At 56.9% G+C, this 25,506-nt stretch overlaps 1 protein-coding gene and 1 long non-coding RNA gene across 3 annotated transcripts in view; both read left to right on the forward strand.

Moving 5' to 3' along the window:
- Positions 1-6,164, forward strand: part of RALB (RAS like proto-oncogene B) — a 40,296-nt gene extending 34,132 nt beyond the window's left edge. For both annotated transcript variants that reach the window (XM_051848758.3, XM_070071032.2), the window contains exons 4-5: positions 2,205-2,382; positions 4,821-6,164. In XM_051848758.3, coding sequence (XP_051704718.1) covers positions 2,205-2,382; positions 4,821-4,940 — 298 coding nt within the window. In that variant the 3' untranslated portion in view covers positions 4,941-6,164. The remainder of the gene's footprint in view (positions 1-2,204; positions 2,383-4,820) is intronic.
- A 9,213-nt stretch (positions 6,165-15,377) lies between these two features.
- LOC149127474 (uncharacterized) lies at positions 15,378-21,778 on the forward strand. The gene is made up of 2 exons (XR_016231640.1): positions 15,378-20,931; positions 21,542-21,778. It is a non-coding gene; the product is annotated as an uncharacterized LOC149127474 (long non-coding RNA).
- Positions 21,779-25,506: the final 3,728 nt, after the last annotated feature.

Here is a 25,506-nt window from a genome sequence, read left to right on the forward strand (position 1 = left end):
GTCTTAAATAGGCCAAGCTCCTACCTCCAGTACGTTTGTTTATGATGTGACTTTACGTACCTCTGCAAGACTCATGAGCCAGAAAGCTACCAGTCTTTATTGTTCATAGTTTGTGTTAATCAAGTGACTTCCGAATGTATCAGGCTCTTTGACCCTGTTCAAAGGAGAGGATATGGGGTGGATCTTGTGGCCCAGTGGGTTAAACTCTGTTTTGGAAGCCTGTGTCCCATATAGGAGTGTCTGCGTTTGAGTCCTGCCTCTGCTTCCCATCCAGCTTCCTGCTACTGTACCTGGGGGGCAGCAGATGGTGGTTCAAGTACTGGGGTACCTGCCACCCACAAGGGAGACCTGGATGAAGTCCTGGTTCCTGGCTTCAGCCTGGCCCAGCCCCGACTATGTGGGCATTTGGGGAATGGACCAATGGATGGAAGAGATTTCTCTGTCTCTGTCTCTCTCTGTCTCTCTCTCTGTCACTCTGCCTTTCAGATAGATAAAATGAATAAATAAACATTTAATAAAAGGTAGGGGAGGGGTAGATGTTGTGGCACAGCAGGTTGAGTCGCTGCTTATGATGCCAGCGTCCCAGAGCAGAGTGGTAGCCTGAGTCCTGCCTATTCCACTTCCGATCCAGCTTCCTGCTAACATGCCTGAAGGCAGCAAATGTTGGCCCAAGTAACTGGGGTCCCTGCCACCACACGGGAGGGAGACCCTGATGGAGTTTGGGGCTCCTGGCTTGGCCTGGCCCAGCCCTGGCTGTTGTGGGCATTTGGAGAGTGAAGCAACAGGTGGATCTCTCTCTCTCTCTCTCTCTCTGTCTCTCTCGTGCTGCCTTTCATTAAATAAGTAAAACACTTTTTTTTTTTTTTAAATGTAGGGGATAACACAGCTACTCAGAGGCCATTCTCAAGCACCTACTTTCTTTTCATTTTTCATAAGATATTTGAGATCTGGTACTAAATTGACACTCTGGAAATTTGAAATGCTCTTCTCGTTATTGTGGCGTGTAGAACTGTCAGTGCAGAACTCCCTCAAATACTTTTTGAACAGGGCTCTTTTTGGAATATAGAACTAGAAATGTCTCTCTCAACCAAAATAATGGCTGAAGACAATTTCATTTTTTTAACATAACTTCAAAATTTTTACTTATTTGAGACAGAGAAAAGAGAGAGCTCCCACCGTCTGGTTCACTCCCCAGATGCCTGCAGTAGCCAGGCCCCGGGAATGCAATTCAAGCCTCCCACGTGGGTGGCAGGAGCCCAGTGCTCCTGAGCTCACCGCTGTCTCCCCGGCTCTGCGTTGGCAGGAAGCTGGAGTCGGGAGCCGGAGCTGGGAACCGAGCCCAGGACTCTGCTGTGGGGTGTGGGCTCTTCCCCGCTGGCTAACTGCCTGCCGCTGGTTTTGATGCCTGCTTCTAGTGATTCTTAGCAGAGGTGGAATTTTTGGTGCTACAGGTAACAGGTTTTGTACAGAGAAGCAATGCTTTTCCATGGCCTTGGAGCATTTCCTTTTGTCTATTTGTTATTTCACTTAACGATACAAAGGTGATGTGCACTGAGACGTGATTAGCGCCCAGCATTCTGTGTGGAAATCCTGGACGGTGTCGGGGATGTCGGCAGACGCACAGATCTAATCAAAGCTGCACTTTACAAAGGCAGACTCACCTTTCTTCCCGAGAGGCCCCTGGCTGTTTTGTTCTGTTCTGGTCTATGCTGTCTGTCCTGTCCTCCTGCTCTGGGGGAAATCCCCTGCTGAGCGTGACTTCATGATCCACTCACGGGCGCCACCCTCCTTGTGCAAAGCACAGGATTTTGAGGCTCTTATGGTGATAAGAAAAAAACCAAGTCATTTCCCCAGGGGAATTATGTATTTACGGAAATACTTCTTTTAGCGTGTTTTTACCCCGGAAAGGCACATTTTTTTCTTTTTGTGTTGTTGTCATCAGTGGAAGTTGCGGACGCTGTTGGAAGGCTGATCCAGGGCTCTATCCAGATCCCTGCTTCTGTTAGGGCCGTGGGGGCCAGCGTCTGCCTTGTGCCGGGCCGCCCTGGCTGTTCTGAGACAGGTGGACTGAGGGGAGCAGGCTTTGCCCGCCCGGCCCCGTTGGGGCAGCTGTGTGCCCGAGTAGGCGGGCAGTTTCTGTGTCCGCATCGGGGAGGCCGTTAGGTTTGGTGGCTTTCTGAACTGCCCTGTCTCCCGCGCCTCAGGGAACAGATCCTCCGCGTGAAGTCGGAAGAAGATAAGATCCCGCTGCTGGTGGTGGGCAACAAGTCCGACCTGGAGGAGCGGAGGCAGGTGCCCGTCGAGGAGGCTCGGAGCAAAGCGGACGAGTGGGGCGTGCAGTACGTGGAGACCTCGGCGAAGACGCGGGCCAATGTGGACAAGGTGGGCCCACGCTCTGCACATGTCCCTCGGGAAGGGGCTGTGTGCGGGTCCCTGGGTGCTTCGGAGGGAACCGTTTCTGGGGACTGGATGAGGACTCCCAATTTTTTCCGGAAGCCTAAGCCATCATAAGTGAGACGCACTGCAGGGTTGAGGCGGGGGGCTGACCCCGCACTTCAGTGCCTACGGAGCCCTCGCGCTGTGCCGGGGGGAGCACCTGGAAGCCGGGCAGCACTCGGCTGCTGGTCTGCAGACCGTGCCGGGAACACCCTTCCTGGGTGCCCTCGTCCACAGCCCTGTCACCCTTGAGACACAGGGCAGGCTGTGCGGAGAGGGGGCTGCTTCCCGGGTGCCCGCGATGGCCTTGGACAAAATCTAATGTTTCTGCTTTTGCTGCCGCTGGGTTATTGGCTACATTTAGTCTTCTCAGCTTGCTGTCCTGCAGCGGGGCCGGTGCTCTCTCTATAATTTAGTCTCTAATTACTGCATGCTCTCAAGACTCGCCTCTCTGAGTCTCTTCTCTCGCACCCTCCGCAGCATGCGTCCCCCTCCAAACCTCTGAAGCTAACGGAAGGGTGCCCTCAGCAATGGTGCAGTCTCCTTTCCAGGCTTCCATGTGCCCAAGGCTGACCCCCCGGTGCCGGTGGCACTTCCCCGTCTGCCGTCACCCCGTTCATTTTCCTTAGTGTGTGGCGCCCGCTTTTGGCCCAGGCATGCCATGCCGCGTCAGCACCCCAAGCTTCAGGTCCCCTCTTGTCTTTGTGGTGGAGCCATGATTCCCCTTTGCCCCCTATCTGACGAGGCGAGACCCCTAGCTGGGCTTCCCTGGAGCTGGCAGCAGTGCTGGGAGGAGGCTGGCGAGAGGCAGGCTTCCATTTGAGAAGCGCCCCGCGCACCTGCACCCCCGTCTGTCGAGTCACAGCTGCCACACGGCCGCCAACCCCGTGTGTGCAGTGTTCACTCAGGCTCGCCTCCGTCACGCTGTTTCCCAGCTGTGTGTGGAAGACACACGGGAAATCCAGGCCTCTGCTTCACTTGGAAACCCCTGGAAGGCTCCCCCAGCCTGTGTGTTTCTTGAGGAGGCGGGTGGGGTGGGGAAGGGGCTGGGCACGGTTGTCTTCTGCCCTCCTCCTGGGGCCAGCTGGACCTGCCACACAGGAAAGCAGTAGAAACTTAGGACTGGGAGCATCGTATTCACTTGTAAGCAGTTTGCCCCAAGGGAGACTTTTGATAAGATCATGGCCTTTTGCTGTGGCCTTTCGCTGTGCGCTGTGCAGACAGACACCTGCACCATCCAAGCTCTTGCTGGCGCCCACGTGGGCCACAGGCTTCCCTGATAGGTGGCACCAGGGCTGGGTAGGCCAGTCCGAGCCAGCCTGGGGGGCCCTTGTCTGTGCCTGCAGCTGGAGGTGAAAGCAGGTGGATTCCTAGCGGTCCAGAACACTGATCTTGCCTGCCACCGAGAATACAGGAGGGGAGCTGGTGGCGGGTGTGTGGCGGTGCCGAGGTGAGGCCCGCACCCGCTCTCCCACTCCCCATCTCCGCGGTTGTCTCCATGCCATCTCAGATGTCTCCTTGTAGGAGCGTGTTTTGTCTGCGGGAGTGCAATCAGTTCTCTGGCACGATTGCCGGGAGCAGAGGGCAGAACCCAAACACTGTGACATGATAATCCCTATCTGAATGACACGGCCGGCTCTCGCCAGCTCACCAGCCCCTGATAGCGCTCCCCACTGGACTCACAGGGGTGAGAGCTTGCTCCCGACCTCTGGGGTCCGGGGGCTGCGAGGCCAGGGCTGTGGTCGTGGGCATCTCGCCCCGCCCCCAGCTTCCCAGAGCAGGGGCCCCGTCCCCCCTTCCCGCGGCTGCTGGTATGCAGCAAGGCAATAGTCCAGCCTTGCTAGGGCCACTGTAAGGCGTAAGTGACACACACGGGGGGGCCCCAGGGTCTTCAAAAAGTTCATGGAAGATGGCATGAAAAGCCTGGTTTATTTTGGAGCAAAGCGTTCTTGAAATCTGTGCAGAGTTTTGTTTTCCATGGTACGCCTTTTCCATGAGCGTTCTGAAGACCGACGTGTGACGAAGCACCAGGAGACAGGTGCCCTTACCAGCCCGCCCTCGCCTGGCGGTTGGAGACGCTGCGGAGTCTGGTGCCGCCTGTCGCTCAGCCGTTGGGGGAGCAGATTTCACTGTCTGAGATGAGCTGCTGTGTGGCGGGGACACTGCGAGGGCTCTGTCCCTGGCTTGGCCACACGTGTGCCTGCTGGAGTTAGGACCTGTTTCGCCTGCTCCGGGCGCTTTCTCTCCGAGGTCCCACGTCCACGCAGCAGTTTCCCTGCGTGCCTCCACGGCGCTAACTCACATCCGGCTTGGTCGAGTTTTCCCCCCTGATCCTCACGTGACTTTCCCCTCCCTGTTCCTTGCACCCTTCCTGCCCTCCCTAGGTGTTCTTTGACCTCATGAGAGAGATCCGAGCCAAGAAGATGTCGGAAAACAAGGAGAAGAACGGCAAGAAAAGCAGCAAGAACAAGAAGAGCTTTAAAGAGAGGTGTTGCTTGCTGTGAGCGCCGCGCGCAGCCGCCGCACAGGACCCCGGGCTGGCTCCGCGCTCTGCGCACAGGAGACCAGCGTGGCCCTCCTCGTCCTGCTCCCTCCCTGCTCTCCCCAGCCCGCCCACGCGTGCTGCCCTAACATGCTGGCGTGGGCGAGGCAGTGGCTGCCGGAAGAAGCGCCCCCTTGCCCCGCAGTGGAGTGGCGTCCTAGCATCTTTTCCCTAGTTTTTTTTTTTCTTTTTCTAATTTTTATTTTTTACTATTAGCATCTTTTGTTTTGAAATGAAGATGCCTTATGAGGGTTTTGGAAGAGGGGGCCGAGGTGAGGCTCCCCACTCCCCCTAATCAGACAGCAATCCACTCCAGGAAACCTGGAGGTGTTTCCAAGAGGTGTTCCAAGAAGCTTGCCGGCACTGCACGGCAGGTCCGGAGTGCAGCTCAAGAAAATGAACTTGAATCAGGCCAGATAGGCGACCGCCGAGCTTGTGACTCCTCCTCAGTCTCCAACGTGGACCGGCTAGCGGCTGCGTCCGCTGGCTGGTTTTCTCCGACAGCCTCTGGTTTGTGGGCGGGGACCCTTTTTCCAGTGTGCGCAGAGTGGCACACTTCATGGATGAGACGGTTTCCCCATCGGGCTGAGCCCCCACCTCCTCCCTGCCCCGGGGCCTCCATGCCTCCTTCCTGCTCAGCTTCTCTCTGCCTGCACAGGTTCACCGAGCTGCTGCTTCTGTTTCTTTAAGCAAATCACAGGAGCCTTCCAGGACCCCGTGACCAGATACAGTTGTATTCCCGAATCACGGAGCCAAACCCCGGGCCACACACTCTGCTACCTCCCAGAAGAATCAGGAACCCGTGGAGAAAGATAAGCGAGACCCGCGGCTGCCAACCCCTGAGCACTGGCTGCTGGGGCTAGTCTAATTCCTTATCTAGTCGCCCTGCCTGGTGAGGTAGGGGAAGGTTCTCCCTAGTCTTTCTCCTGGTGACCCTGTCCCAGGCCCGGCAGTCGGGAAGGGCACGCCGTGCGAAACCTGGCCTCTCAGCACATCATCACCTGTTTTTCAGAAGTGCCATTTGGTGTACAGGTGCCAAAAGTGGATGGGGGTGGGGAAGCCTGGGGACCGTTGAACTTGCCCCGGAGACTGCAGACATCATGAGCCGGTGGCCAAACAATCTTGTATCACCTCCCAAAGGATCATGGGCTTTTATTTTTTTTGGAATAAAAAGCAGACAGATATACTTTTTGGGGGGCTTCCGCCTATTTATTTTACTCTTTGGTCACGAACAGAGAATGTGAGAATGCAGGGAGTCCCCAGCCGAGTATCTGCTTTTGTCAAATGTTGCACAGTTCCCTTCAGTTCAGCCTTGGAATGGAGCTGGGAAGTAAATTACAACAGTGATTTTTCAACGTCACCTTTCCTTCGGGAGAGGTCGCTTGTGGGGAACCACTCGGGAATTTCTGAAGTGTCCTCTTGTTTTCATCCCGGCTGTGCCACCTCTCTGATGCCTGCCGTGGCGGCTGTGGGCTGCGAGTGTGTGCGTGTGATGGGCGTGTACGTCGTAGGAGTTGCCACTGCTGCACGCTGCGATCCTCTACCGTGATGCTCAGCCGGGTCGCAGTGGAAACCAAGCCTTCCCAACCAAAGAAGGTGCTGTGGTACTCTGCCTGGGAGGCACTTTGCTGTAGAAAACCAGGAAGCAGCGCTGTGTGTCAGTGTTTCCTAAATGATGAACTGTTTTTTTTTTTTTTTTTTTTTTTTGACAGGCAGAGTGGACAGTGAGAGAGAGAGACAGAGAGAAAGGTCTTCCTTTTGCCGTTGGTTCACCCTCCAATGGCCGCCGCAGCCGGCGCGCTGCGGCCGGCACACCGCGCTGATCCGATGGCAGGAGCCAGGAGCCAGGTGCTTTTCCTGGTCTCCCATGGGGTGCAGGGCCCAAGCACCTGGGCCATCCTCCACTGCACTCCCTGGCCACAGCAGAGGGCTGGCCTGGAAGAGGGGCAACCGGGACAGAATCCGGCGCCCCGACCGGGACTAGAACCCGGTGTGCCGGCGCCGCTAGGCGGAGGATTAGCCTAGTGAGCCGCGGTGCCGGCCTAAATGATGAACTGTTAATGTCCACAGCTCAGCATCATTTTCCTGGCGTGTTCATTCTAGAAACATCTGAGTCGCTGCTTGGTGTTGGGCTCAATTCCAGGCACCGAGTACAGGCGATTCCTCCACTGCCCTGGAGCTTAGGCCCCAGTGAGGAGAGAGACAACTAAGTGAAAATAGCAGGGTGAGGGCTCTGATGAAAATAAGGCTGGGCAGCAAAATAAAGGAGGCGTCTCTCGCTGGTGGAGAGGCTTGGACCGGGCGTCCTCTCCAGGGGGGTGACGTTTGAGGTTGCAGGACCTGCAAGAGCCAGTAGGTGGGGAGCAGGGGTGTGAGTGGGGTATACCCAGGGACCTGCGTGTGGCTGGAGTACAGTGAGGCATTGGAAGAGTATTAGGAAAAGAAGCAATAGTCCACGATTCCGTACAGTAGCCCAGGGGAAATGCCTAAGCATAGACAGTAGGTATCCCTGCCGTATTGACTCTAAGCCATCAGTGCCTGCAAGACCACGGCTTTGCAATTTGTAGTTGCCCAGAAAAACTAATCTGCCTTGATATTAATGCCATAAAAACATGGGGGGAAATGTATATTTTAGAATGGGTGAATTATGGTGTTTAATTTCAGTTAAATGGCAATGACTTTAAGGTTTACTCTGGTTATCTAGAAGCTACCCTCTAATAAAGCACCATGGACTTCACGGTGGGCAAGTTTGAAAAGTGGAAAGGTTGGGGCTGGCGCTGTGGCATAGCAGGTAAAGCCACTGCCTACAGTGCCAACATCCCATGTGGACACTGGTTCATGTCCTGGCTGCTCTACTTCCAATCCAGCTCCCTGCTAATGTGTCTGGGAAAAGCAGTGGAAGATGGTCCAAGTGTTGGGGCCCCTGCCCCCGATGTGGGAAACCCGGATGAAGCTCCTGGCTCCTGGCTTCAGCTGGTCCAGCTCAGCAGGTGGAAGATCTCTTTGTCTTTCTCTGACTCTAACTCTGACTTTCAAATAGATGAAATAAATCTTAGAGTGGAAAGGTTGATGTTATGTAATATGTTAACATTAGTCAACGACTTTGGTATTTGATTGTTAAAACTCATGAACACTGTCCATCATTGTGACCATCCTTTAAGTTGGAATGGTCGAGAAGTATTTGCAATGAGAAGTGTGTGGTCTCGCGCCTCCCTACTCCAGCCTTCGCCTTCAAAAGTCACATTTCACTGTTTCTACTCCCAGGTCATTCATTGGTCCTCCCATGGTTCTAAATCATATTCCAAGGCCACTAGTTCTTGGCTTTCAGTCTCAAACATTCCCAGTGGCTACAGGATGGAGTCGACGAGGGTTTAGCTCCCTTGCTCTGCTCACTCCTCCGCCCCCCATCACCACCATCATGGCTTGCTTTCTTGGTGACTGCTGTACCTCTTTTATTTGTTAAAATGGTTATTTTTATTTACTTGAAAGAGCAACACAAAGGGCTAGGCAGAGATATTTTCCATCGGCTGTTGCACACCCTGTATGGCCTCAACAGCCCAAAGCCAGGAGCCAGCAACTCCATCCTGGTCTCCCAAGTGAGTGCGGGGGCCCAAGGCCCTGGGCCATCTTCTGCTGCCTTCCCAGCTGTATCAGCAGAGCTGGCTCGGAGGCAGAGCAGCCGGGACTCGAACTATCTGATATGGGATGTGGCTGTCCCAAGATGCAGCTTAACCTGCGGCACAGCGCTGGCCCCTGCTATACCTTTTTTTTTTTTTTTCCTTTTTAAAAAAGATTTATTTACTTGAGAGGCATAGTTAGAGGTCTTCCACCTGCTGATTCACTCTCCAGATGGCCGAAACTGAGCGGATCCAAAGCCAGGAGCTTCCTCTGGGTCTCCCATGTGGGTGCAGGAGCCCAGGCACTTGGGTCATCCTCTGCTGCTTTCCCAGGCCATCAACAGGGAGCTAGATTGGAAGTGGAGCAGCCGGGACTCGAACCAGCGCCCATATGGGATGCCGGCAAAGTAGGCAGATGCTTAACCCACTAAGCCACAGCGCCGCTCCTCCCCGCCCCCATACTTTACAGCTATGTGTTTAAACTTCCGCTTCCTGTTTAATCAGCGTCAACACTATCCCACGTTGAAAGGTGAGGATGTGCCTTGGCCATCTCCAGCTTGTGTGGGATCTTCCTTCTCTGCTACACCTGTACTTTGACGTCCCCTGGTAGTGACACGTTTATCCCACTCTGGGACCATAACTCAGACTTTGATGTTTTCTCTGTAAATGATGGCTAGAAGTTGAATACCAGTCAGTGATGTAATTATTCCAGCTTCCGTAATGAGACTCAGCAGAGCCCAGCACAGTGCCACCGCTGCGTCTCCCTCTGCCCCGAGGGTGCCCCTGAGCTCTGCTCTCTTCCTTTGATGGCCCCATCATGCCACATTTTGGCTTCCTTCATTTTCAGACTGTTTCCTAGACATTATCCTCCCATGGTCTTGAAATTGAACTGCTTTTTCTTTTCAAAAAATGTTGATTTGAAAGGCAAGGTGACAGACAGTGAAAGACAGAGAGATCTTCCATCCCCTGGTTCACTCCCCAGATGGCTGCAAAGAGCCAGGGCTGGTCCAGGCTGAAACCAGGAGCCGGGAACTCTATCTGGGTCTCCCACACGGGTGGCAGGGGCCCAAGGCCGTGGGTCATTTTCTACCCCTTTCCCAGGCACATTAGCAGAGAGCTGGATTGGAAGCAGGGAAGCCAGGGCATGAAGCAGCGCTCCTGTATGGGATGCTGGCGTCCCAAGCAGTGCTGCACCTGCTGCACCAGAGCCCGGCCCAAGTTCACATCTCTTTCTTGGTGTATTTTCAGGAAGTGGGTGCAGGGAGCAGGCTTGGAGAGTCCCTGGGCGTGTGTGAGTGTTGCCACTGCTACTCTCTGTCTGGCGTGCATTAGAAGTTTTGAGGCCAAAATCATTTTCCCTCGCGCTTGGTTGGAAGGCTTTGTCCTGTGTCCCCCAGCCTCCCTTCCGCCTCCACACTGGCACCGTCCTGGTGGCCTGCGCTCTCTCCCAGTCACCCAGGACGCTCTCCTTAGCCGAGGACACGGTGGCAGGTCTGCCCGTGGGTCTTCATGAGCCATCCTGCTCCGGCGCTCTTGTGAGGAAGACTGGCCTCTTCTGTTCTAGAAAATGTGGTTCTGAAATTTCCTTGCTGAGTTCTCTTCCTTTCTAGAACCAGTGTTAGCAGCGTTGAACCCTCCCGGGTTTCTGTCTGCCTCATCACTGCCCTCGTTTTCCATCTCTGGAGTTCACGGTCACTGCTTCCCTCCCTGCCCGTCTTCCCCTGCTGGTGACCGGCCAGGCACAGGGTAGGATCTCAAAATACAGCAGCGCAGACCAGGTCCTTGGCGCTCGGGAAGCTTCTGCTCATCCGGGAGTCGGCGTGGGCTTCGAACCCAGCCGCTGCCTTTCACGGCAACTGCGCTTGGCGTCGCGGCTCAATATCCGGGCTTTCTAACTGCATCCCAGAGTTCCCTCGGATCAATTTTTACTTCTTTCTGGGCTAAACCACAGGTTTCCTCCAGAATGACCAGGAGCTGCAGGTGCACATGTGGGGCTTGTGGGACAGCAGTTGATTTTGGGGTGAGTGGGTAGAGAATCAGCTGGGGCATGGGGGACCCCCCTCAGGCCTGACCCAGGGGAGGTGGCCACCTTGGCCCTCACCCCCTGGGCTGCTTGCTTTCGAGGGAAGGACCCTGCTGGCAGCTCAGCCCGTCCCTGGGCAGCCCCTTCCCTCCTCTGCTGCTTCTCCCAGCCTCAGCTTTCGTCAGTGCACCAGACTGAGCCATAGCCAACGGCTCCCCCCATTCTCTTGCCTTCTTGGAGCTTTCCAAACTTATTCTAATGGAAGTTGCAGGAGAGACCCGCATTTGAGGTCTGTCTTCCATTTTGACCTGATTTCATTTCCACAAATCCTTCCTTTTCTTGGCAAATCACTGTTGGATGAAGGGTAGAGGGAACCCATCGCTCTGACCTCACGCAGGGGTCACTTGAAATTGGGGTGCAGTCACAGTCCTGTCCCATAGGAGCGTGCGCCCTCTGTCTCCAGGGCCCGATAGCATTTGGGGCTCATTGCAGGGTTGTCCAAGTGCTTTGCTAAACCAAATTACGTTGCTCCAGTGGGAAGTTCATTTACCCTGGCAGGCGCCTGGCACTGGATGGTAATGCATGTGGGCTGGTTGTCAGCTCCATCAAAGTGGTGCTTCCTTCTCTGGGCAGCAGCTGAGTCTGCTGGTTCATTGTCAGGGTACAGGGACCCACCTCCCAGTCCAGGCTGCTGTCGGAGCAAATTGAGAAGTTCTCTCTTGGGGCCGGTGCTGTGGCGTAGTGGGCAAAGCTGCCACCTGCAGTGCCAGCATCCCATATGGGTGTTGGCTCGAGTCCCAGCTGCTCCTCTTCTGATCCAGCTCCCTGCTAATGGCCTGGGAAAGCAGTAGTAGATGGCCCAAGTCCTTGGGCCCCTGCACCTGCGTGGGAGACCCAGAGGAAGCTCCTGGCTCCTGGCTTCGGATCGGCACAGCTCCAGCTGTTGCAGCCATTTGGGGAGTGAACCAGTGATGGGAGACCTCTATCTGCCTCTGCCTCTCAAATAAATAAATAATTTTTTTTTCAAAGTTCTCTCGGTTACCTTAGAAGTCTGGCTTAGTTCTATTTCTCTAAACCCAGAGGCGGCTCTGTTCCTCTTCCTTGTGAGCTTTCTGCCAGGCTGTGGTGGTCCTGGTGGTTCCCACCCCCACCCCCCACCCCCACCATCCACTGTAGGCACTGCTGCCCCTGCAGCTGGCTTCCAGCGCCCTCCAGATGGCGCCGTCCCTGTAGGCTGCAGACGTCAGCACAAAGCAGGTCACTGGTCTCCAAGCAGGCGGCAGCCCTGCCTCAAATAAACACACCCCAAGTTAAAGCTGCAGTACACTGGCACCATGAGAACTCAGCTTCAACTGAGCCCCCCGGCTGTTCCTGGGGGTTCTGGGGCACCCCTGTCACTACCCTGTGACCTTCCGTCCCCTGGACCTGCACCCTGCTCTTCTGCCGCAGCACCTGTGGATAGGGGGCTCCCGCCTGGGGCTCACGTGCACCTCTGTATGGATTTGGCTGTGGCCCCGGACACCTTGTGGCGGGGCACGTGGGGGGTGGGGTGGGGGCGGGACAGGTGCTCAGCAGGGCCCTTCCCTTGCCCCTCTGCACTCTGTTCTCCTATGATTCATTCTGCTGCTATTCCAGGTTCTCACCAAGTCCCCCCCAACCCCATCCTTTCAAGGCCTCCATCCTGCAAGGATCCTCTTCCCTCTGGCCAGATGTGGCCATGCACTGTGCACGGCAGCCTGCGCCCACCTGGCCAGCCCAAGTGCTCCAGCGTCTTTTTGGGTGTCCCTGCTCTGGGTGTTGTCTCCTCCTCTTAGAATCCATGCTATGGGGCTTGTGTTGTGGCTCCGTGGGTTAATCCGCTGCTTGCAATGCCGGCGTCCCACGTCGGAGCGCTGCTTCCCTTCCAATCCAGCTCCCTGCTAATGTGCCTGGGAAAGCAGCAGAGGATGGGCCCCCAGCTCCACAGCAAGAGGAGCAGGTGTGGAGGTGCTCGGGGCTGCAGGGACACTTGTGGACTCCCCTTCACTGGAAGGGAGACCAGGAGCCCGGCCAGCTCCCGGGGAAGTAGAGTCAGCCATGCAACTGAGATTTCTCCGGTGGTGACTCGTGGCAGCTCCTGTGCCACGTGGGTGCTCACGTGAGCGACACATAAGGAAGCGTGAGCTTTGCTTATTGCTTTCTAATTTATTTTTATTTTGTTTGAATGGCGGGGGATGAGGGAGGGAGAGAGAGAGCAAGTGAGTGCACTTCCATCTGTTGGTTCCCACTAAAACCGGGGTTGGGCCAGGTCAAAGCTAGGAGCCAGGAGCTCCATCCGGGTCTCGCACATAGCGTGGCAGGGGTCCAGGTACTTGGGTCATCTTGTGCTGCCTTCCAGGCGCATTAACAGGAAGCTGGGCCCAAAGCAGAGGAGCCAGGACTCTAACCAGGCACTCGGATGTGGCATGTGGGCGCCCCAAGTGGTGACTTCTGTGCTGTACCCAACACCCACCCTGAGCTATGTTTTTAATCAACTTTCTAGTTCCTGGCGCGGCAGCCGTGGACAGTGAGTTCACGGGCAGAAGCCATCAATTGCACTACTTCCTGCTCTGTCCCCCCAGCTTTGGGCTGAGCACGGGGTGGGGGGACATGCAAACACAGTCCCAGCATCACGCACACAGGTGAGAGCTGCAGCGGCAGGGATACGCCATGCTAGCGCCACCATGTGACACCGTGCGGTAATGCACTGCTCTGGCTGTGGGCATCCCTGCAAGGGAGGAAGGCCGTCTGGACTGCTCAGGAAGGCTTCCTGGAGGAGGTGATGAGGCGATGAGCCTTGAAGGATGAGAAAGGAAAGGGCGAGGCAAACCAATGGAGAAAGTGTGTTCGAGACAGAGGCAGCATACGAGCAAAATGAAAGAAACAGTGAAACAGTCTGCTGTGTACAGGCAGCTACAAGTGACTGCATTGACCCCGGGGAAAATGGGGAGGTGGGTAGCTGGGAGCCTCTGCAGGAGGCCGCCCTGTGGCAGACTCCCCTGGTTTTTAAAAAATATTTGTTTATTTGAAAGAGGTATATAGAGAGGAGAGACAAAAGGATTTTCCTTCTGCTGGTTCACCCCCCAAATGGCCACAATGACCAGGGCTGGGCCAGACCAAAGCCAGGAGTGAGGAGCTTCATCCAGGTCTCCCACATGAGTGCAGTGGCTCAAAGACTTGGGCCATCTTCTGCTGCTTTTTCCAGGCCATTAGCAGGAGGGAGCTGGATGGGAAAGGAGCAGCCGGGACTTGAACCACTGCCCATCTGAGCTGCTGGTGCTGCAGACGGTGGCTTTAGTACTGGCCCCTGGGGACTCCCCTGTTTTGAGATGCCTCTGGGTCTGAAGTAGGCCACATACAGTGGGGCACTGGTGACAAGCCCTGCAGTCCCCATCCCTCTTCCAGCCACCACCCACTGGCACGGCTCCATCCTAAGGGTGGACTTCCAGAGCTGCTGGGCCAGGCGGTGAGAATGGCTTGTATCTGGGGGCGGGGTAAACAAGAACACAGGTGCTGAATAGCACAGCTTCGGGTCGGGACAGCACTTTTCTTTCTAGGAGTCTTGGGAAAGATTCGTGTTGAGCTTACAGCAGACACGGGGACAAACGGCCCCGATGACGTCCGTGCTCATCAGCAGGATGTAAAAGGAAGTGAGATGGAGGCAGGGAGCTCACTGCCATCCTGGAAAAGCAGTGGCTGATGGAGAAGAGTTTGAATTTGAGACAATTTTAAGAGGTAAAAGCAGGGGCCGGTGCTGTGGTGTAGCAGGCAAAGCATCCGCCTGCAGTGCTGGCATCCCATATGGGTGCCAGTTCAAGTCCCAGCTGCTCCACTTCCAATCCAGCTCTCTGCTATGGCCTGAGAAAGCAGTGGAAGATGGCCCAAGGCCTTGGGCCCCTGCACACGCATGGTAGACCTGGAAGAAGCTCCTGGCTCCTGGCTTTGGATCGGCCCAGGTCCAGTCGATGTGGCCATCTGGGAGTGAACCAGCTGATGGAAGATTCTCTCTCTCTCTCTCTCTCTCTCTGCCTTTCAAATAAATAATCTTTTTAAAAAAGAGGCAAATCAGAAAGATGGTGTTGGATCGGGGCTGCTGTGGTTTGGCTTGACTGTGGTTTATCTCTGCCAAGTCTCATCCTGAAAACCGAGGGCCATTGTGACGGTGCAGCGAGCGGGGTGGGGCCTTTGAGAGGATTAACGCCGCTCCTGTGGGCCTGGGTCAGTTACCGCAAGGGGTTTGCACAAAGCAAGTCTGCCACCCTAGTGTTTTGTCTCCTCCGCACTTTTCCTTCTGCTTTCTGCAGAGAGCTGGAGAAGCTGGCACCGTGCTCTTAGGCTGGCCAGTGCCCAGTCACATGAACCAAAATAAACCTCTGTTCTTTAAGTCACCCAGCCTCGGGTACCCTGTGACAGCCGCAGGGAAGGGGGGAAGGGGTGAAGAAGACGGATTGGCCTTGTCCTCCAAGTTCCCGCTGTGGGTGATCACAAGGCTGGTGAGCTGCCTCTGGCGACAGAGACCCCCGGGAGGTGGGCAGGGCTGGCGCCGCCCTCCCCTCAGCAGCCCCTCGCTCTCATCCAGTCTGCTGCCCCCAACCACTTCTCCAGTTGCTGATTGCACGGCGGGCGTACTGGTTATCCACTGCGCTCAACGGTGGCGCCTGCGCCAGAATCCACTCCCAAGCTCCTCCCCACTGTCGGCAGAATTCCCGCCTTGTGGCTGGAAAAGTGAGAGCTGCGGGGATTTCTGGCTGGAACAGAGACTCTACATTCAGTCTAGGGCTGCCCAGGTCCCCCGCTAGGTGGTCCTCTCCCTGGACAGCTCGCACTGCGGCGTCTCCAAGGCCTGCAGGTGTACGGTGGAATGGGAGTCACTTGGAGTGACAACCAATGGCTAGACCCTATTGGTTAGTAGCAAGGCACAGGTCCCGCTTACACTCGGGGGTGGGGCCAGGACTGCACCAGAACAGGCGTGAGCACCGCCTTCGGCTACGTCACCCTCCCGAGCCCAGCAGACCCGTGGGCCACGGCGGCTGATCCGTGGCCAGAAGTGGCAAAGTCATCTAGCTGAGTGCGTGGCAGCCTCTGGGCATTTGTTCCGGTGGGTCCCTGGCGCTGCAGGCTCAGGTGTCTGGACCCTGAGGCTCAGAGGGGAACAGCCCTCAGCTTGATCTCACACAGCAGTCAGCGCCATAGCGTGGTGAGCCACTCTTAGGTTCGCCTTCTCTGGCCCATGGGGACCCGGACGCCCTGCTCAGCGATCTGCATGGGAGTTCTTGCACGCTCTGCAGACCTTCTCAGGTTCCATCCCCACAATGGTCACTGGATTTTCCAGTCCGGTTTTTTAACATTTAACCCTGAAAAGAGTTTTTGACAGCTCTTTGAAAATGTCTGGCATCTCAGTTTTCTGAAGCAACAAAAAGGATTTTTTAAAAAGATTTATTTATTTAAAAGGCAGAGTGATTTGAAAGGGGTGGGGGGAGAGAAAGAGAGAGAGAGAGAGATTGAGAGATCTTCTATCTGGGTTTATTTCTCAAATGGCTGCAACGGCCAGGGCTGGGCCAGACCAAGGCCAGGAGCCTGGAACTCCAGCTGGGTCTCCCACATGGGTGCAGGGGCCCAAGCACTTGGGTCATCTTCCACTGCTTTCCCAGGCTATAGCAGAGAGCTGGATAGGAAGTGGCGCAGCCGGGACTCGAACCGGCACTCATGGGTTGCAGGCATCGCAGGTTGCAGTTGAACCTGTTGACGCGGACCAGGAAGGGCAGTTTGACGCCGCCTGTGAGGACTCTGCCCCTCTCTCAAGCGGAGAGTCACCTGGGTCTTCTCATCTCAGAAAAGGAGGGAGGCGCCAGCCCCTCCCTCAGTGGGGAAGGCTCTGCCTTGGGGGCTGCGACGCAGGCGAGCACTGCAGAGCCGCCCCGCCTGGTGCCACCGCAGCCCTTCACAAGCCGCGTGGCTCCTGCAGCGTCCAGACTTCCTTCTGTTGGAGGCACTTGCTTCTGTGGCTCTATGGCTTCGGAGAGAGCTGCCGGACAGGGACAGGCACCCAACACCAGCCTGGGGGGGGATCGCTCAGTGCCTGGGGCAGTGCCTGCCCCCCAGTGCACTTCCCCTGGGCCCCGCCCTTCCCCTGCCCTCGGGGTGCGAGCAAACTGGGCTGGCCATTTTTGCCCAAGTGCCAGGAACTCACCGGGACGGCTGCGGGACTTCCAGTCAACGCTGGCCTGGCCGGAATGTTGCATTCCTCACAAACACTCTGGTTCTCAGAAATGCTAATTGGCTTTCCAGAAACTGAGGGCCGGAGTCCACCCCTTGGCTGTTCAGAGAGCTCATCGGACCATTGTATGTATGTACTTTTTAAAAAGATTTTTATTTATTTATTCGAGAGGCAGAGTCACAGAGAGACAGAGGGAGAGGTCTTCCTTCCATCCGCTGGTTCACTCCCCAAATGGCCACAGCAGCTGGGGCCGAGCCAGACTGAAGCCAGGAGCCAGGAGCATCCTTCGGGCTTCCGTGTGGGTGGCAGGAACCCAAACACTCGCGCCAGCACTGGCTGCTTCTCAAGCGTGTTATGGGGCGCTGGATTGGCGGCAGAGCAGCTGGGACTCGAAGCTGCCCCGGGACTCCCCATGGGGGGTGCCGGTGTTACAAGTGGTGGCTGAACCTGCCGCACCACAACGCCTGCCCCCAGAAGATTTGCGTTTTAATCCAGCATTTTCTGAGCACTTAGAACAGGAAACTTATTTTTTTTTTAATTAAGAAAAAAATGGAAGCAAGACGTGAACACCCTATAGATAACAGTACTTGGCAAGCGCTGTGTGTGTGCGCAGGCGCGGCTCATGCTGGGAGTTTCTGTTAGCCCTGGAAAGGCCCCGCTGCTGGATGCTGCTGCCTAAACCCAGGGAGCGGGTTCCTTTAAGAGGAGACTGCTTTTAGAAATACATCTGCTGCTTTGATATAAACTTCTCGCTCCTTACGTTTGCATGATTTGTCTGGAACAGAAGCACTAGCTTTCCTCTTTCAGTTCACGGCAGATAGGCCAGAAAACCGAGTGGGTGTTTGGCAGTAGCGGTTAAGGCGTTGCTGGGGATGCTTGCAACTCGTGTCGGAGGGCCTGGGTTCAAGTCTCGGCTCTGCTCCCAATGCCGGCTTCCTGCTAATGCGCACCCCGGTAGGCAGTGGGCAATGCCTTGAGTGCCTGGGTCTCTGCCACCCATGTGGGAGACCCAGATGGAGTTCCTGGCTCCTGGCTTTGGCCTGACCCAGCCCTGGCTGTTGTGGGCATTTGGGGGGAGGGAACCAGTGGATGGCAGATTCTCTCTCTCTCTCTCTCTCTCCCTCTCCCTTTCAAATAAATAGAATAAGTAAATGCCATTTTAGCAAACAGAGCTTCCTAAGCTGGAAGGTGCTTCAGGGTCATCTAACCCTTCTCCTGAGCTCTGTAGGCAGACCTCTCCCTTTGGATTCTGGCCGCCCCTTCCCAAGTTCGTACACACACACACACACACACACACACACACACTGCTTGACCCCTTCCCACCGCTTCCTGTAAAGTGAGAGACGGGCATCTCTGGCCACACTTTAGGGGGTTCTCCCAGGTCGAAAACTTTCAGGTGTTTCTCAGCACAGAGACCCCTCCTCCAATTCATTTTGGTGTAAAGGGTCATTGCACAGGAAAATGGCATTTCAGCACGTCGGAGCTACGCCCAGGCACAGCCTGCCCTTTTTTGGGTAAACACCCAGCGCCACCTAGCGGCTTCGAGAAAGCGCCTTTTTTTTTTTTTTTTTTTTTTTTGGCTTAGCAAATGTGGTGGGGGCCGGTCTCCCCCTGGGTGGTGAGGGCAGCAGCATCCGATGGATCGCACCTTGCAAACCGGTTCCGTGCGGACAGCGCTTGCCTGAATCACTGCCTTGAAAAGGCTCCAAGTGCAGTTGTTTGGTTTAATGACCTGCGTTATTACAGGCTTTGGGTGCAGTGGGTGTGCCAAGAAAAAGGGTGAACAATGCAGGCTCTCTTAAGGAAGTTTCCCCCCGTGCAAAGCTGGGCAGACAACATAAGCCCCACTGTTGCGGAGGGCCGGCGGTTTTCGCTCGCATTTTTACGGCATTAATCAATTTGCATTGTAATTGAGAGGAAGCCGTTCCCACACTCAGCTCTGTTTACTGAGAAAGGCTTTGGAAAGCGAGAGGAAGCCAGGAGCTCCACAGGCGACCGCTTCCTCCACGTGCAACGGGAGCCTCGAAAAAGCACGGAGACCTTGACATTGACACACATTCCCGCTGGTGTCCACAGTGGCCCTGGCCTTCTGGGCTGCTATCGGAGGATATGGCCTTTATCTGCTCTTAGCCCAAACAACTGACCTCAGCCACGAGGGAGGGGGCATAATGCGCCCTTGGCCGTCTGGGTGGAGCCTGGACCCTGACCTGGGACCTGTCGCCTTGCACTTGGGGATGCACATTCTGCCCGGCTGGGCGCTGGGTCACGGGAATGCCATGTGGCATTAGGGACGTTTTGTCTTAGGAGGGGACTTGGAAAAAAGTTCATGGGCCAGTAGAACGAAAAGTCTATTTTGGTGCAAGAGATTGTGAAAACCATGCGTATGGAAAAACATGTTATGCAAAAATGAGGCATGGATTTCATTCAATCCTTCCCTTTCCCACAAGCCTCTTGGAGCCCTCTCACACCAGGTTGGGGGACCCTTGACAGAGCTGTGATGTGGGCAGGCTGCCCTGGCGGGGGCATGGAGGGTAGGGTGCGGTGGCTCTGGCTCATCTTCGGCCCCCGCAGCTCAACCCTGCGGGGACCTAGGAACCATCCACTGCCTTGGATTTTGCAGCGGACTTTCCATAGCAGCCTGTCATCCACCTGGCCTCCAGGAGCCGCTGGCCACCGGCCGCTGACTTGCACACCTCGTCCCTCTCGTCCCGGCTCGTTCCCAACCCTCACTGGGCCTGCACATCCGAACACCTCTTTCGGCTTCGGCCCATGGCCGGTGCAGGGGCCACACCAGCTGGCCCCTCTTCGGCTCTGCTTGCTCCTTCCCCACCTGTACCGCGAAGGTTCCCTGACTGGGGCCTTAGAGATTTCTCTGAAGCACATGGAGCCGTCTGCGGATGGAGCGAGCTCTCCAGAGGCAGCACCCAGAGCCTGCGCGGCGTACCCGACTAGGGATCCGCGGGGCGTCCTGCCAGCTCTCGCTAACCCTCTGGAACCCCTGGCTTGTGTAGGAGGCAGCTCGCCTAGGGCCTGTGTTTTCCTAACTTTTTCTTCAGCAACTGTCCGGAGTCCGCGCCCGCCTTATTCCCGAGGCTTTTCGGTCTCTCTGCTTTGTAGGCAGTCGCTGTTTCTCCTCCGCACCCTCACGTGGGCACCTGCTTGCTGTCCCAGCCGCTCACTGCCATCGCGCGTTTGCGTCACGATACGTGTCTGCGTCATGACGTCATGCTTTGCAACCATAATTCATTCCTCCCTGCGGGGCAGCCCGGCTCTTGGATGCTCCTGTATCCGCTGCTGGGGGGTGGGGGTGGGGTACTATGGCTCAGTGCTGGCCGTGCAGGAGAGACACGAGTTGCCTTCCCTTTTCTCTTAGCCTGACCCCTAAAGACGGGTCAGGGGTCCTGCAATCCTGTCTCAAGGACGCCCCGAGTGTCTTCCGTCTTGACAGCCTGCACTGCCCCCTGGGCGCCAGCTCACCAGGCTTCCGCACCTTGGTCCTTTCTGGGCGTGCCAGCGGGGAGGTTTCTGCAGCCCGGGTCTGACCAGGTCCCTCTCCAATTGGAGATGTTTAGGGTGGGAGAGCACCAGCGACCACGCAGCCCTTGCACCTCGCAGGCCTTGCTTTTGCTTGGTGGCCCTCAGCAGAGTGAGCAGGACTGAGCACACAGGGAATTGTGACAACCGGAAGATTGGGACAACGCACAGGGCACTTCCTCCTGGCTTCAGCAGCCGCTGGCATGAGCCCAGCCTCTCACTATTTTGGGCCCTGTGAGGTCGGGGACTCAGCCCCAGGGGCCCCCAAGCCTCTGTTGGGAGTCTTGAGCAGGAAGCAAAGGAGTGGGCCTGGCTGGGTGACGTCATTGCCAAGGCCGAGGAGCCTGGCCGGCCAGAGGGCTGCAGGGCTGTTGGTTTTGTGGACACGCACACACAGGAAATCGCAAAGCCAGGGCAGGGCACCGGGCGGAGTTCAGAGTGGACGTGGAAGGTGGCCTCCCACCAGCTGGGAAGGAGAAAGGCACGCGGAGGACTGGCGGTTCCTGGGGCCTGGGTGCAGGGTGCAGAACCGGAAATAGGAGAGGTGAGCCTGGCTGCGGTGGGGGAGGGGACAGGAGGGGGAGGGGTCACGGCCACCCTGGAAGCTGTGATATCAGGGCAGCCTGGGAAGCCGCAGAGGGGCTGGGTTTGCCCCGCAGAGTGTGTGGGGTCATTGTCAGGGAGGCCAGCGCATGTCCCAGCACAGAGTCCCCAGCTGGGGGAGGGGACGCTGCTCTCCCGCCTGCCCTTCCCCCTCGCCTCCTCCAGGGGCAGTGTTGTGCTTGCTTCCTCTCTAGAAAACCCAAGCATGGGGCCTCCTCTACCTGAGCTAGGTGTGCAGGGGGACGGCCACAGGGGTCCTCGGTGCCAGCACTGTGCCCCTCTCCGCCCCGTTCCCTGCCCCCGGGTGGGGGCTCACATCTCAGCTCCCGCCCTGGGTCCTTCAGCTTCCTGGGGCTTCTGTGCTCCCACAGCTGCCTCCCCCCGCCCTCATTGGCTTGACGTAGAGCCGGCCTGGACCTCAATGTCACCAACATTCGCTTGGCCGCCAGCTCCTCCTTCCTCGCCAAGGGAAGGGGTGCAGGAGGCACCCCCTCTCTCTTTCCCTACCTTTTCTCCCACATACAGGGAAATCAGTAACTCAGGTCTTTCAGGCCTCCTGGAACCCATCCCCGCTGCTCTGGGAAGACATAGCACTGGAAGTCAGGAGGGGACTGTGTCTCAGTGCGACTCTGGCTAGAGAAACAAGTGGCAGCAGATCGGTGCAGCTCCGGCCGTTGCGGCCATCTGGGGAGTGAACCAGCGGATGGAAGACCTCTCTCTCTCTCCCCCCTCTCTCTGTGTAACTCTGATTTTCAAATAAATAAATAAATCTTAAAAAAAAAAAAAAAGTGGCGGGCCAGCTGGGGCCCACAGGCTGCCATTGGCTGATCCTGCTCTAACCCACCGGGTAGGAACTGAAGTTTCCAGAACCAGCAGGGGAAGTGGGGAGGGGCAGCTGGTGGGGGAGGGCGACCCCTCACTCTCTGCCCACACTCCTCAGTGGGCCTCCCATGGATTCACAGCTCTGCTGGTTGGCACTTCCGGCCCTTGCTTCTCCGGGAGTGGGAGGTGGCTTTCTCTCCCCTGGGCTTGCCTTGAGCCAAGGGCAAGACAGGCGTCCTCCTCCTCTTCCTCCTCCTCTGTGCAGCCCGCAGTCTTCAATGACAGTAGGAGGGCGAGGAAGACTTGGCTGAATTCCAGGATTCTGTAAAGACACCGTGAGCTGCCCTGGGTGCTGGGAGCTGGTGACGCTGAAGGGGCGGTCATGGTCACTGCCCGCTGTTAGATGGTCCAGCCTGCAGTCCCATCTTTCCTGGGCTTCCTCGCACCCCCACTTCCCTCTTGCCTCTGGTCAAGCCCCCTATTCTTTCTGCTCTGGGATAAAACCACCCCCCCATCCCCCATCCCCCAGGCTGGCCCCTCCAGGCAGCCCCATTTACCCAAACAAAGGAGCTGAGACTTCCCTCCCTTTGTGGCCCACCCTGGGTAGAGCAAATAAATATCTTATCAAAGTGCCAGCCCCTGGAGGAGCAGCGCCCACCAGCTCCCCCAAAAGGTCTCCGTGCAACTAGAAGCTGAGAGGCAGCCTGCCCAGGAGGGCACTGGGTGCGAATCAAATCAGGTCTGTCTGGACCCAAGTGCCCTCAGCCCCACAGCCTTACAGGGCTCCATGTAGTTCCACCCCTCGGGAGCAGAGATGGGGCACCCCCCAAGGGTGAACCTGTCAGGTGGGCTCTGGTGCCGAGGGGTGGATCAAATACCCTGGGGGTGGCCGCTGAGGGGGGCAGCCCAGCAAGGTCCCCTCCTGGGGCTGGGAGTGGGGAGGGGGTCAGCACCAGAGGGGAGTGGCGTGGGGCAGGAGTGGGGGTGGGAGTCAGGCTCTTTCCCAGCCTCTCTCCTCTGCCGGCTGCCCTGCCTCTCACCCGGTGACCGAGCCTGACATGGTGGGCTCAGGGGCCCAGCCTCACTCCTGGCATGTACCCCCTCCCCCGCCCTGCAGTACATCAACACCCCTCCCTCCCCAGGGCTCAGGGCAGACTGGGAAGTCAGTGTCAAGAGGGGGAGCTGTGTTTTCCCGACAGAGTGGGACACAGAAGCGATGGATTTTGGGGTCTGCGATGCCTGTGTGGGAGTGTGCAGGCTGTGCGGGGCAGGGCGCCGGGGTTCTCCGTGGGGAAGGGGGCCTCTGCCTAGCCCTGGAGCAGCGTCTCCCCATTGCTTGCTGGTGGCCATGGACATGAGTGCTTTCTGAGGCCAGGGACTGTCCTGCTCACAGCTGCACTGGGGGCCGGGGGCTGGGGGCATCTGGAGCAGAGTGCGGGTGCGTTGAGGGTTGCAGGGTCACGGAGAAGGAGGATCAGCCAGCATGAGGGCAGTGGCCTGGACACCTCTGGCTCCTAGTGTGTGTGGGGGGGGCGACTTGCCGTTGCTCATCCTGCTGGGTCCTCCCCACCGCTCCTCCGGCTGCATCCTGTTTATTGACTTCAATTTGTAGACAAAAAAGTGAAGCCATAAAGAAGCTAAGTCACGGGGCTGGTGCTGTGGCACAGCGGGTTGAGCCGCTGCCTGTGATGCCAACATCCCACAGCAGAGTCCGGGCTGCTCCGCTCTGCTTCAGCTCCCTGCTAATGCGCAGTGGAAGATGGCCCAAGGGCTCGGGCTCCTGCCTCCTATGTAGGAGACCTGGATGGAGTTCCTGGCTTCTGGCTTTGGCCTGGCACAGCCTTGGTCATGTGGCCCTCTGGGGAATAAGCCAACAGAATCTCTCTCTCTCTCTTTCACTCTGCCTTTCAAATAAATAAATAAATAAATAAATAGATCTTTTAGGAAAAAAATCCTCACTAATGTTCTGCTTCAGTGTTCAAAAAGAAAAAAAAAAAAAAAACCAAAAGGTTCCATCACCGTGGGACGGATCTTGGCACAGTGCTAACATGTCATTTGGGACATCCACATCCCAGAGTGGAGTGCTTGGATTTCAGTCCCAGCTTCACTTTTTTTTTTTTTAAAAGATTTATTTTATTTATTTGAAAGACAGAGTTACAGAGAGAGAGAGAGAGAGAGAGAGAGAAGGAGAGAGAGGTCTTCCATCCGATGGTTCACTCCCCAGTTGGCCACAATGGTTGGAGCTGCACCGATCCAAAGCCAGGAGCCAGGAGTTTCTTCCAGGTCTCCCACGCGGATGCAGGGGCCCAAGGACTTGGGCCATCTTCTACTGCTTTCCCAGGCCATAGCAGAGAGCTGGATCAGAAGAGGAGCAGCCGGGATTAGAACCAGTGCCCCCATGGGATGCTGGCGCTTCAGGCCAGGGCGTTAACCCGCTGAGCCACAGCACCGGCCCCCAGCTTCACTTCTGATTCAGCTTCCTGCAGATGTGCATCTTGGGAGGCAGCAAATGATGGCCCAAGGACCTGAGTCCCCGCCGCCCATGTAGGAAGAAGCCTGGCTGGACTTCTGGACTCGTGGCACTTGGGGAAGAGACCCAGTGGGCGATGGAAGATCTCATCGCTCTGTCTGTATCTCTGCCTGCAGATAAAGAAATAAAAATGGAAGGGAATCAGTAAGATTGCTAAGAAGAAAGGAAAGTTAAGTCACCCAGAGTGACAGAGGAGGCCTGGAAAGACCGGGGCCTGGCCCAGCTGAACCACGGCTCGGAGCCCAGGGCACCTGGGCCACGATGGGCAGCAGGCGCCACAGAATTTCCCGCGGCCCCGGCCAATCATCAGGCAGACACGGCCTCGGCCTTAGGGAACAGTGCGCCTGCTTCCGAGCTGGTCTGTTGGAGTTCAAAGCCATCGCCACAAGGAGCCGTTTCCTGCGCACCTCCAGCCGGGCCATTACAGGCTCATTAGATTCCCCGGGGCCTGCCGAAACGCAGGCTGCCTGCCCGTGCAGCTCTCAGCCGGCCCCCTCCGCTCGCTCTCCCTGTGCACCTCCGCGTGGGCTGCGGGCAGGGTGGGCGGGCGTCGCTGCTGGGTGAACTTCACAGAGCACCATCAGAGCTGGCTGGAGACGGGCGGGGAGGGAGGGAGGGCTCCGAGAGGCATCCCTAGGGTCGCCCCTTCTCTGTCCCAGGGCGACCGGTGCCTACCCCGGAAAGGGGCCAGCGCGCATGTGCGTGGGGGAGAGCGCCCACCTCGCCTTGGCCTTGCGGGGCTGTGGTTGCTGCGTTCAGGTAACTGGAGGAGAAGGGTTAGGCTCTGGGGCATCCAGGGAATGAATGAGCTTCTGTTCTCTCCCCTGACGGCCTGTGTCGGAGGTACAGAGGCACCTCGCTTTCCTCCTGTAAACACGGCTCGTGCAGGTAGGCGCTTGTCTGCTCACCCCACTCCCATGGGAGAGATGCCCTCCTAATGCCCTGGCGTGGCTGGGCCGCTGCTGCCCAAAGGCCGCAGTGCAGCTGGGAAGCAGCTCCCTGTGTTCCTTCCAGCGGGGCTGAAATGAGCCATCAGCAGGGCCTGAGCCTGGAGCTGAGCCTGGCTCAGCCCCTGGGAACGCAGGGCACCGTTGAGCAACACCAGACACAGCCGAGCATTCATTTACAGTTGCCTCTGGGGCTCGATTGTTTTCTTCCTCTCTC

This window comes from Oryctolagus cuniculus, chromosome 3 (assembly GCF_051225735.1).
Source record: "Oryctolagus cuniculus isolate XC-2025 breed Fujian yellow rabbit chromosome 3, ASM5122573v1, whole genome shotgun sequence".
NCBI classification, from domain to species: domain Eukaryota; kingdom Metazoa; phylum Chordata; class Mammalia; order Lagomorpha; family Leporidae; genus Oryctolagus; species Oryctolagus cuniculus.